The sequence below is a fragment of the Mercenaria mercenaria genome, chromosome 19, assembly GCF_021730395.1.
Source record: "Mercenaria mercenaria strain notata chromosome 19, MADL_Memer_1, whole genome shotgun sequence".
In the NCBI taxonomy this organism is placed as follows: Eukaryota; Metazoa; Mollusca; class Bivalvia; order Venerida; family Veneridae; genus Mercenaria; species Mercenaria mercenaria.
Genome location: NC_069379.1, coordinates 2,387,601 through 2,399,830, shown reverse-complemented (window position 1 = coordinate 2,399,830; position 12,230 = coordinate 2,387,601). Strand labels below are relative to the sequence as shown.

The 12,230-nt window shown below is 35.9% G+C and overlaps 2 protein-coding genes across 2 annotated transcripts; both read right to left on the bottom strand.

Annotated features, from left to right (window-relative positions):
• Positions 1 to 2,014: 2,014 nt before the first annotated feature.
• Positions 2,015 to 5,769, bottom strand: LOC123528174 (uncharacterized). Its single transcript, XM_053531940.1, has 5 exons — positions 5,222 to 5,769; positions 4,630 to 4,689; positions 4,178 to 4,370; positions 3,560 to 3,688; positions 2,015 to 2,947 (listed from the first exon to the last, which is right to left on the bottom strand). Exons 3-5 carry the CDS (start codon positions 4,200 to 4,202, stop codon positions 2,136 to 2,138), a joined length of 966 nt encoding a protein of 321 aa, XP_053387915.1. The 5' UTR covers positions 4,203 to 4,370; positions 4,630 to 4,689; positions 5,222 to 5,769; the 3' UTR covers positions 2,015 to 2,135.
• Positions 5,770 to 5,841: 72 nt separating this feature from the next.
• Positions 5,842 to 9,665, bottom strand: LOC123558486 (uncharacterized). The gene is made up of 6 exons (XM_053532045.1): positions 8,914 to 9,665; positions 7,725 to 7,905; positions 7,455 to 7,556; positions 6,880 to 7,005; positions 6,320 to 6,516; positions 5,842 to 6,032 (listed from the first exon to the last, which is right to left on the bottom strand). The coding sequence occupies exons 1-6, from the start codon at positions 9,356 to 9,358 to the stop codon at positions 5,842 to 5,844; spliced, it is 1,242 nt and encodes a 413-aa protein (XP_053388020.1). The 5' UTR covers positions 9,359 to 9,665.
• Positions 9,666 to 12,230: the final 2,565 nt, after the last annotated feature.

Here is a 12,230-nt window from a genome sequence, read left to right as displayed (position 1 = left end):
TATACATTAAACATCAAGAAGCATAGAAATAAAATACTTCTTACACGGGTTATATATTTATGTACACTACTTTTAGCCCATTAGAATCAGATAGGTAATAATAATAATAATATATGGCAACCGTTCTCTAATTAGGTTGTCTATATTCCAAGAAACTTTGTGAATGGTCGCCATATGTTTTTTGCCGTTGACAATTTTGATTTCAAGAAAGTCACTTTTGATAGCAAGAATTCTGTCGTAGAACTGTTATGAAAATTCTCCAAAAATTTTATCAAATGTTGTGCCAGCCCTTGACTATTGATAAAATTATCACAGATTTTTCAAGAGTTCTCAATGCCAGGCGATGGCAAATGTTTCATCACCCAGTCGTGATACCCATCATGAAAAGATTCCTTCTCACAAACTGGGCTAAAATAACCAACATATTCTAAAATGAAGGTAACAATCCAAATTATGGACTCTGGAAAGTTTATTGCTAAAAGACTCTATTATTGTTCAATAAAGCTTTGAGATCTTATGGGAACTATTAATCCTAACTTTTGAAAGGCTTCTTTCAAAATAAAACATATCAATCGGGAAAGAAACGTTAGAAGAAAGGTAGGAATGTAGGGTTAACGCACGTTTTTTTGTGTAACAACATCTGCAGAATCCCAAGGGATTGGTTGGTGCACGAGCCCGTAGGGCGAGTGCACCAACATAGCCCGAGGGATTCTGCAGATGTTGTTTCACGAAACAAACGTGTGTTATCGCTATTCTTGCATAAAACATAACTAAAGTGCTGGAAATATCGAAAAAAAAACAAGACTATTCAGCTGACATTAGCCGATCGAAGTCGGCCGTTTCAGGTTGTTATGGACACATGTTTTATCTATGCATTTCCAGGGCATACAGAAACTGCATATTTTATACATGTCGAACGGACATTCTCGTTGTGGTAATTTCTTTAATATTAAATATATGTAAAATGACTCCCACTTTTTCCGATATATCGGTAGGAAGTTTAGCTTTAGAGGCTCGGAATTATGAGAAAAGGGCATCCTGTCTTTACACAATTTGCAGGTGAGGTGCCGACAGAACACAATTCTGCTTGGTTTAAATTAATAGTCTGTCCCTTACGCTTTTTAAATGTAAATATTGTCGTTTAATAGAAACTGGTATCGATACCTATATTCTTCATGTCGTTAAATGAAATCTCTAGGCCTATAACTAGAAAATTTTGCTTTGCACCCCACCCCATCGCGATCAAAGTTTGATAAACACAAAAATTTGAATTTTTCCAACATAGATATAATCAACTTAGATTGGATTTATAAACTCAAACATGGTTGGTGAGATCTACAGATAAATTGAAAAATATATAATAAATACCTTCTGTTCATCAAATGTTCATTAACTATGGAAAAATCCTTCAAACTTTACGCTTCGTCATGTTTATGCTTTACATTACACACCATTACTACATCAGTAGACTGCATAGATGTGTAAAGTAGACACAAACATTTTTCAAAAGTTTTAGTGTAAGATTTAAGGATGACATCCCGTAATAGGTACTTTTATGAAATTCTCCAAATCTGTGATATTTGTGATATTTCAGCATTCAACAACTAAAATACACATTTTACCAACTTTTTACCGCAGATTTTTTCAAATTTAGCTTATTTGATGTCAAAACTTGAGCTTCTCGGAAATGGACCCAAATGAGAAATAAGCAAAATTAAAAAAATCATGATTTTTTTACTTTTCAAATATTTCTATGCAATTAAGGCATTAATACATCCTGAAAATAGTTTCTCAATTAAAAAAAAAACTATTATGGTGTTATTTTATTCAATAAAATCTTATTTTTGTAAGAAAAGTTGAACTCTGACATACAAAAAATCCTTAAAATATTTGGAAAAAATAGCATGTCGTCACACAAAACATATTTTTTTCCGAATAATGTAAGTAATGCCATCACTAAACTATACATAGATGTTATCTATATATTCAAATGAATACAACAACACAATTTGAAAATAATTTACCGTCTGTAAGTGAAGAAATAAAAGTTAGAAAATGTGTACCCTAATTTTCAGATTTTCTTCGGTTCGCTGTATTTTGCTACAAACTTTCAGTACTTTTCTAATTTATACATGTTACTTCAGTAAATAGTTTATCAATTTTGGTATAAAGTCTTCCAGTACTTTTTTAGAATTGGTTACTCTTGGAAGTCCTTCATTGTTGAGTGAAGTAAAAACTTCACGTAGTCCGTCCTCGCCTCGACGTTTATGGATGAGCCGAAGGTATCCGAGGTTCAAACCTGACCCGGCCACATTTTCTGCAGTGGGTCTTTTACACACTCCTGAGTAAATCAAGACTTCAAGAGATTGGATATTCTTAGCTTTTGCATTATTGAATTGTAAATTGTTATAAACTGCAGATACTGAAAAGGTGTTTTTGATAAGTTCTTTTTTGTCAATATTCATATATGAGATAAGCTTGCCCAGACTAATAACATCACCAACAGCATTGTGGGCATCATATGTAATTCCTAAATGAGTTTTGACAAGATCTTCTTGTTTCAGTGAACTTTTAGGATATTGTTTCCTGAATATGCTCATTGTGTCCAACAAAGCAGGAACTATTTCACTAAACTTTTCACTAAGATGAAGTTTCTCAAGCAGTTCAACTAGGATCAGAAAGTCGAACCTTCTTCCGTTATGGGCACATAAAACAACATTTTTAAACTGCTCCAACCATGACAAGAATTGGCTAACAGCATCCTTCACATGTACAGATTGAACTATCTGTCCTCGAACTTTCATTTCTCCATTCACAAATGAAATTCCAGTCACTGTCGTTGCTTCCGGATTTATCGGCTGGATTGGGTTGACATAGACATTGAATGTCTTTCCCGACTGGTCACTTGCAGCTATCTGTGTTATGTCCGGCATCACTCTGTGCACAACTGAAATGACAATCAATAAGAAAATTTTGAGCCGCGCCATGAGAAAAGCAACCTAATAGGTTTGTGACCAGCATGGATCAAGAGAAGCCTGAGCATCAGCGCAGTCTGGTCAGGATCAACAGTTTCTCTAACTGATATAGGCTTTGAAAGCGAACAGCATGGATCCTGACTAGACTGCGTGGATGCTCAGGCTGGTACGGATCCAAGCTGGTGGCAAATGTACTATGTTGGTTTTCTCATGGCGCGGCTCATATACTTTCAATGCCTTCTTAAGAAATATAGTAGTAACTTTCTTACAAATAACAATTCTTTTTTTCTTTTGTCAGTCTGGATCAATGCTGGTTGCAAATGCACTATATTGGTTTTCTTATGACATGGCTCATTAATGACAAATGAAACAAACATTACAATAATTTTGACCAGTCTAATAAGGATACATAATGTTCCCTAAGCAACTGAGGGATATTCTACTGTTGGACTGGAAAGTGACCATTTATACAGGACACCCATCTGCATGCATTGTAGTCAAACATTCTCTGCTGACAATAAAGGTTGTTATGGAAAGTAGTAGATAAAATCTCATTGTAATATTTTAAAGGTAAAATAACTTACTAAGTCCTGTTGTTTCTAAATCAAATGTTATGATGGTTGGCTCTCCATCTATGACGACTGGTTTGAAGTTGCCACGGGCAATAGCGTCAGGTATGCGTTCTATATCAATTGCCTCCATATGACCAATCCCTGTAAGAATGATAAATAGTCCCTAAATATTGATGTCAGACATATAATCCGTTACATATATGAGCTACATCAAGCAAAATAGTCCCTAAATATTGATGTCAGACATATAGTCTGTTACATATATGAGCTACATCAAGCAAAAATCACCCTAAGCTAAACAGTAGTCTGATTAGGATCTGTTTGTTTTTCAGTCATTGTCATACAGATGTGACCCAAATAGTTTGGATCTTTAACAGACTAGACTTTAGAGCTGACCGGATCCAAAGTGGTCACAGTTACTTTCATATAGGTTATTGCCTGAGGTAGCTCATGTAGTATTATAAATCATATGAATATCAAAAGAAGTTTCTAGGCATACGATTACCATTCTGTACAAAAATTCTATACTCGTCTAAATCTTTCCCCTTTTGAAATAATAAAATTTAAAGAAAAGGAAATGTTACAAATAATATCTGAGGCTATATAAAGTCCACAAATATAAGGATATACCAGACTGATATGTGTCCCCTTCCATTGCTTCACTGGCCCCTTGAATGACAGCCCGTTCTTTCTTCAGCTCCAGTCGCCGACGTTTAGATGATGGTAACAGGGCTCTATCTGTCAGTTCCCTCCGTCGTTTCAACTGTCTTTCCGAATGTTGAATAGTGTACTCTCCTGGAGAAAGCCCCAACTTCACAAATCCCTGTTTCATATATTACAAGTTAGATAATAAAAATTTATATTACAGTGTTATCAACAAAATACAACATCTTAGTGAATAATATGGACAAACATTACTTTTCGTTCATTCAATATATCTATACATGCTGCCCTTAGAATGAATTTTGATCAAATGCTAAAATACTGAAAATGTACAGATAAGAACAAGTAGTACACTGTCATCCTGGTATACATTTTATTCACTGTAAGTAAATCACATAATAATTATTGCAAAATATTACCTATGTTTGAGTTCTCTTCTTATGACTTTGGGTGTGACTGTGTCCATGTAGTTGACTAAACTATGCAACAAATAAAAACAAAAATTAAGGAACAAGAATGTAAGAACAAAACACTGACTGAAACTGGAACAACAGTATGAAAAGAGTCGTATGTCTGGTCTTTCAGTGTAAAAATTGTATTGTTTGTGACTTTAGATAATCTTATTATATGATACAATGTTATGATAGATAGTGTTTGTCCCCATTTTTTCAGAAAACATATATTTGTACCTTACAAAATTAAGTTTTGACCAGACACACTAATAGCTATTGTAAACACTTCAATAACTGCAAAAACCAGAAATTCAGCTTAGTCAAGCACATACCATGCTAATGAAATTATGAGCATGATTATCAGTCTGGATCCATAAAAGCATGCACAAATGGATTGTAATAGATAAGACTTATGATATGGCAGTCTGATATTGATAAATATGGATCACAATCATAATAAGCTTGTTTATGCTTGACTAAGCTGAGGTGTAAAATATTGTCAAGAGAAAACAGAAGTTACACAACTAAAACATTACATAGAAAAAGAGAATAATAGTACCTGCGATAGGTAATGTCTTCCCTCATTTATACAAGCAGCAGTCGCTTCCACACGGTAGTCCAGACTCTTAGTGTCACCATAATAATGTGACTTTGGTGCGCGCAATGAGACATGTCTGTTGGCCGACTCGCATTGTTGACTAGATCCAAGGTCAACGTAACTGTGGGCATTGGCTGTCACAGTGTCAAACACCGCCTGTAGCTTGGTCCTGAGATTACTGTCATGTAGCGGTGTCATATATGGCAGACTGCGGTGCACATACTTCTCAGACGGCCTTCTTTTATATCCACAGAATCGTCCATGGCAGAGAGTGTGGTCTGCGAATTGGTGCGGTATCAATGCCCGAATGTTCTCCTCCATTCCAATTTTATCACCTTGATTTTTTGAGAAAGCATAGGACAAACATTTTTTTATGTGTGATATAACATTGTCACTTAGTTTAAGGGCACTCTTCATTTTATACAATGTCCCAGTCACATTTTTGACAACATGATTTTTGTCAAAGCGTTTCTTTAGAGAAATGTTCAAATCTGATTTCAGCCTAGCTATCAAAGGTGTTATCCCATCTCCTTCCAAGTACTCAATAGGAGTTCCTTCATTGAACAGCTCTCTAACTCCTTTCAAACCACTGGCTGCTTCCATCGATCTTGCACTCCAGTGTGATTTTTTACACAATAATGAGTTCTTACTTTCTGACCCTGCCTGTTCCGCTTCCACCACTTGCACTTGCCACAATGCCTATGTCCAACAATTGTTTTGATGACCTTTTTCCTCCTGCCTGCTTTGTTTGTTGTCATGAAGAAGGTGTGAGCTAAAATGTAAAAGAACAAACATGCAGGCATATCATGAAAACTGAAACAATAAAACTGACATAATGCTTTACTTTTTCATTTGCAATCTTTAAATCAAACTCTGAAAGAAATGAAATACAAATCTTTGTTCGAAGGGGAAGGCATTCATAACATAATGCTGGGTGGTGTTATCTGCCCTTGGATACAAATCTACTGACTAGGGTTATGACACCACATTAGGTATGCAAAGTTACAAGTTCAAAGCAAATATACTGAAGACTAAGTTTGGACAGCAAAAATTACTCACATGTAAGCGAATCAAAACCTTTCTTTTGCCAGGCTGTATCACACGAAGAGGACATTCCAGTGCGTGTACGACATGGAAACTTCTTCTCAAGTCTTTTCCTTGATTTCAGCTTAGGCGATTGTTTTGCGAATCTTATTGCCGACAGACGACTTATTCTTTCTGTATGAAGTAACGACTGAAGTACATTCTGAGGTGTACTGAAAAAATAATTTATATCATAAATGCTCTTAGCTGCATGCAAATGGTTATAAGGAATGTTTTTTGCATGGTATTATGCACCAGTCAGTTGTGACAATGACTTCCCCTGGCCGAGGGAATAGTGGGGACTTTGACTTTTGATTTTTCAAACCACTGCCATGGTCTTGCCATGGGCCATGGTTACAATCGACCGGTGGATAGGTCATAAAAATTTACCAATTCCCTATAAGAGGGTTGTTCATCTGCTTGGGGCTAACTTATTTTAGTGCCCTATTTGCACGTTAATAGTATTGAAAGACAGAATCGTGCATGGTCTCACTGAATAGAACAATATTTACCACTGTGCATTTGATTTACTTTACCTTGTCATAACAGAAGATTCATTCTGCGGACCTGGTACTGGATCATTTACTTCAGACTGTACAGAATCTTTCTCAACGTCGGAATCTGTTTCACATTCAATTACCGGCCTTGCTTGAAGTCTGAGTCTGTAATTTGAATATTCATAATATAATAAAGTGGAAGTAGAAGTATTCTCAAACGATAATCAAAAATCTTTAAAAAGTACCAAAATTGTCACATCACAATTAATGATATGAGCCACGCCATGAGAAAACCAACATAGTGGCTTTGCGTCCACGCAGTCTAGTCAGGATCCATGCTGTTTCCTAACAGTTTCTCTAATTGCAATAGATTTGAAAGTGAATAGCATGGATCCTGACCAGACTGCGCAGGCTGGTCTGGATCCATGCTGATCACAAAGCCATTTTGTTGGTTTTCTCATGGAGCGGCTCATATACTGATATAATTGATTTTTTTTTTTGGTTTAACGACAAAAATCTTTATGGGCGAATCAAGCCAGGGATCAGAACCTCAGCCTCACATAAAAACTAGATCTGCCCTTGCATCAAAACTGGTAATAAATTATTTTACATACTGAAGTGATGGAGATTCTCCAGGGAGAGGACACACTCCTAGGTCATCAATCTCTCCTACCATTTGCTCATGTGCTTGCTCAGTCTCTTGCCGGGCAATATCACTGTAAGTGTAATATACATGTACATAAAAGTACCTGACTATATGATATAGAAAACTGATAAAAAGAACAAAATATGTTCAGTATTTCAACTGACGAACATCTTACCTAGAAGTACAAGTTGATTTTTGGATATACAATTTTTGCATATTTATAACAAATAAGACATACCTCATTTCTTTTTCAAAAGCTTCTTTTGCAGCATTTTTGCAGGATTCTCTGGACACCTCCTGAATAGCCTCACCAGCACGGGTTTCCATTAGTTTCAAGTTCTTCGGATGAATCGCCTTCAAATTCAGGACTGCTAGGAGATTGTTCACTTTCTCTGCACCACCCAAACTGTCAATCATAGCTGAAAACAAAAGAGCAAGTTTATTTTACCCGTAAAAAAGAAAAGAAAAACAATCAGCCATTATAAGCAATTTAGATTCAGATCAGCCTAATGTCACAGGGTGAGTAAAATGTGCAGCCAGACCGGGACTCGAACCCGGGGCCTCGGAATACCGTTCCGATGCTCTACCGACTGAGCTACCCGGCCGCCTGCACACTTTCTCCCCGTTTTAATATTCAAGTTCTATACCGTGACACCAACTTCTAAAGTAACGTTTAAACATCAGATTTTTATGACATCAAAGCATCAGAATTACATGAGCCGCGCTACGAGAAAACAAACATAGTCGCTTTGCTACCAGCATGGACCCAGACCACTCTGCGCATTCTGACAGTCTGGTCAGAATCCATGCTGTTCGCTATCGGTTTCTCTAACTGCAATAGGTTTTGAAAGCAAACAGCATGGATCCTGACCAGACTGCGCAGATCCACGGTGGCTTTGCAGCCACTTTGTTGGTTTTCTCATGGCACGGCTCACATGAAACACATACTTATTTTACATATTGTAGCAGATCTCAAAGATTCAACCCAGAACTAGCCAGCCTCTCTGGTGTTTTTAGGAATTTTCGACACAGGGGGTTTCACAAATTGGCCATAAATTAAAATATAACTTACATGTATGGAAAGGGGATTCAATTCCTCATCAATTTATGTTAAAATTATCAAATAATATCCAAAATTACGAATTTTCTGATGATTTAAACCTCTGTATGTACTGTACACGATCAACATTTACCGTGGCGTGTGTTTACACGCCATATAAACACATAACTTTACATGACTGTGTACTGTGATTTAACTAAAATAACTTCCATTATTTCGGTCCTTTAAATTTTTGACGTTTAGATTGCCCGTCACAAATATAAAACAATCTGAACATCAAATTACTTTGACTAGAGCCGCCTATGCCTGATAAATAAAAAAAATAAAGCCAATTTCATCAAAGACGATGTTAAAAAATGATGTTTACCTGCTCCAAGTTTCGTGTTTATAACAAAGCATGGCATCCCCTTGTTTTTTATATGGTGGGTCTTCCCATATGGCACTCGATTTATGTGGCTGCAGTCTGGGTTTTGGCACACAACATATAGATATCCGCCTAAACCCTTTTGCAATTCACCAACGATGTTGTTGTACATAAGTGGCACTGGGCCAAGCATGCATTTTCGGCATGATTTTAGATGGAGTAGCAGTACATTCAGTTCAATGAGCCTCCGACCCACTTTCCAACCATTCTTGTTTACTTTTTGCGGTAAAGTCATGTGCAAGGAACTTGGACACTTTTTCCTTTTACAATCGTCTCCATCACACAGGAAAACATTGGCATAGTTATGGTCAACGATAAGTTTGGGTTTCCTGCGCCTTTTACCCTTATCCGAAGCAAATCTTCCGCGAAAATCTCGTTTGTCGGCCATACCTTTCTACTTTCGATTGCAACAATTTTTGGGAAATACCCCAAGCGTGACGTCACAGGACGACACACATTTTATAAATTTTTGAATAAAAAAGCTTTTAGTAGTAAAATTTTGTTTCTCTTAGCAATTCGTATAAATGTTTAGCATTTGGAAAATAAAACGTCAAAAAAATCACAAAGAAATACACAAAACTCGATAACTACCGGAAATCACCGGAAACGTCGAAAACTTCCGACATTGGCCGAATTCTTCGATGTCGGTAATCATCGTAACTGAAAAGCGCGGGAAATCATTACACCATGTAATCCTTAAAATTAGCATGTCAACTTTCTCGACTCAAATTAATTTGGAAAACGAAATTGAATTTTTGTAAATGTTGTTTGCCTATCATTTTCAGGGATTAAATCGCCGCGGCGTGTAAACTTACTTCGAGTCAAATACGCGCAATAATACAATAATAAGGAACGTCAATGCAGTCGCGTATCAAGAGAGGTAGCGCTTATTACAAGTTAAAGTAAAGTTAGGTTGAAAAATGATATTTTTAATAAAAATGCAGATGAAAAGATTTCATAAATCTCGGACCTTTCGACTTCGGCCAAAATTGATTCGGGATCCATAATTTAATTACGTTGGACCCGCAACAGCATATTCAAAACGTTCACCAACAGCGCGTGCTCACGAGAATCTCCTTGTTTGTACACGTTTTTTTCCCTGTTTGTGCATGCCCGAAATCGGCAAAAAACAAAGGTTTTATGCAAGAATTCTAATCATTGCATTTGATTAATGGCGAATGTTTAAAGTCATTGTGGAGTTCAACGCGAAACGAAGGGTGGGCCAGCAAATTGGTACAGTGTTCATGTGTAGCAGAGACATAAAGCACACATAAACAGCTACAGCACTATTGGAATATGATGATATTCGTATATTTTGATGGTGTAGCATATACCAAACAAATATATTCAACAAGAAAATAATCTGTTGAGATAAAGTGGGTGGAGTAAAATTTATTTTTATTATTTCACATTATTTAATTGTTTATATACTTCGATAATGTTATCACATTGACAACAAATATTCTAGGATGGAAAACTAAAGATAATAAGCTGAAGTTTTGCTGTGTAACATAAATAAATAATGAATTACGCAAAGTTATATTTTCAAACTTGGCCGCCATTTAGATGACGTCATAGATCGGTCCAGTCGCGGATCTCGGACTGGCGACATGTCTTTTTCTGACATTCAGACATGTTCTAACAGTTTGGTATATGTCGCAATTAATCTTTTTTCCGATCGCACGGGATCCCCGTTCTAAATACCCTATCTGACGTCGTTTTGGAAATATTGACATTTTGGCAATTAAAATTGACGAAATACACGCATTTTCATGTCATCCATGGTCATGCAATTATAATTGATTTACATCGAATTTGTTCTTTTTGGAAAGACTTTATTGTAAGTGTTACTTATGGCATACAATGATTACGAAAATTAAGATTTTGAAGGGATTTTCTTTTCCAATGAATTAATTCATGTAACAGGGATGTGGAGTGATTCTGACAATGACTGGCTATATTGTCCACCTGAACACCCAACGATAGAGAAATGATTAATTGCGAAAATGTAAAATGCGAATTTGATTGGTGGCACTATTCGTGTGCAAACTTGAAAGCTGAAACTATACCGGAGGGTCCCTGGATATGTCCAGAATGTAAAGACAAGAAAGATATGAATACGAAATTTCACTTTATAATAAATGAGATTATAACGTAATATTACTGACTTACAAATTCAATTTTAGCAGTACAGAGCGTATATGGATATTAAAACATGTCTTGTCAATATGCTTGTACATTCTAGGCGAATAAGTGAAATGCAAGGCATATATTTTTCATCAACAAAAAAAAAAAAATAATAATTTGCAGGCACTGACCTCAAGATCGTGCGACAAAACTGTAGAAAAATGTTCCACTTTAACATTGAGATTTTACACCAGCTTCGAATCTGCCAAATAAATTAAATAATCGAAAAAATGAATAGATATATAGATAAATACACGAAGAAGGGGTTTGCTAACTGTATGAACGACTTACATAAACTTGTAATCAAGACCAATTATGTAAAATATGCAGTCTCTACCTCCATGACACACACACAAAAAAAAATTTTGTTTGCTTGCGCTCGCCCCATTGAAAAAAAAAATCAGCTCAATTTATTTTGGTGCGCTACCCGTACTTTTTACGGACATAAAAGTGTATAAATGCTTATAATTCCAGTCCCTGATTGTTCTCAAATGGACTTTAATCAAAATAAATACATACTACGCACACATCGTCTATAATAGATCATAACATTATATTTAGTTGCATTAAAGTTATTTCCCCTACTATTATGCAGTTACGCCATTTTCTTCAAATGTTTACCAATTACATGCTCATGATGCTGCAAAAGTCGATTTATTTCATAGAAAACTGGATGAAGAAAAACATACTATTTCAATTGATAACATCAATCTACATTATTTTGGTAAGGGTAACTACTTATTGATGCATGTCACTTACTTATCTGTTTCCAAATAATCAGCATTTGCCTACGAAAGTTGGTGGGGTAAGGACGAAAACATTACGAGTTGATTTTTTAGATCAGTTTCGATTTTCAGATTTTCCAATCATTTAGTAGACTAATGTTAATGAACGTTAATCTCCATTTCAGACCTTAGTTGAGACTTTGTTTCAACAAATTTAATATCCCCGGATATGTTATGAAAGTTTAAAGTTAGGAAAAGAGCTGTACATAAGACATCATGCTCGACTTTTGTGAATCAGAGATTTGCCAGTAAAAGGTGCATAATAGTCAAAAGCTTTGAAAGTAACAG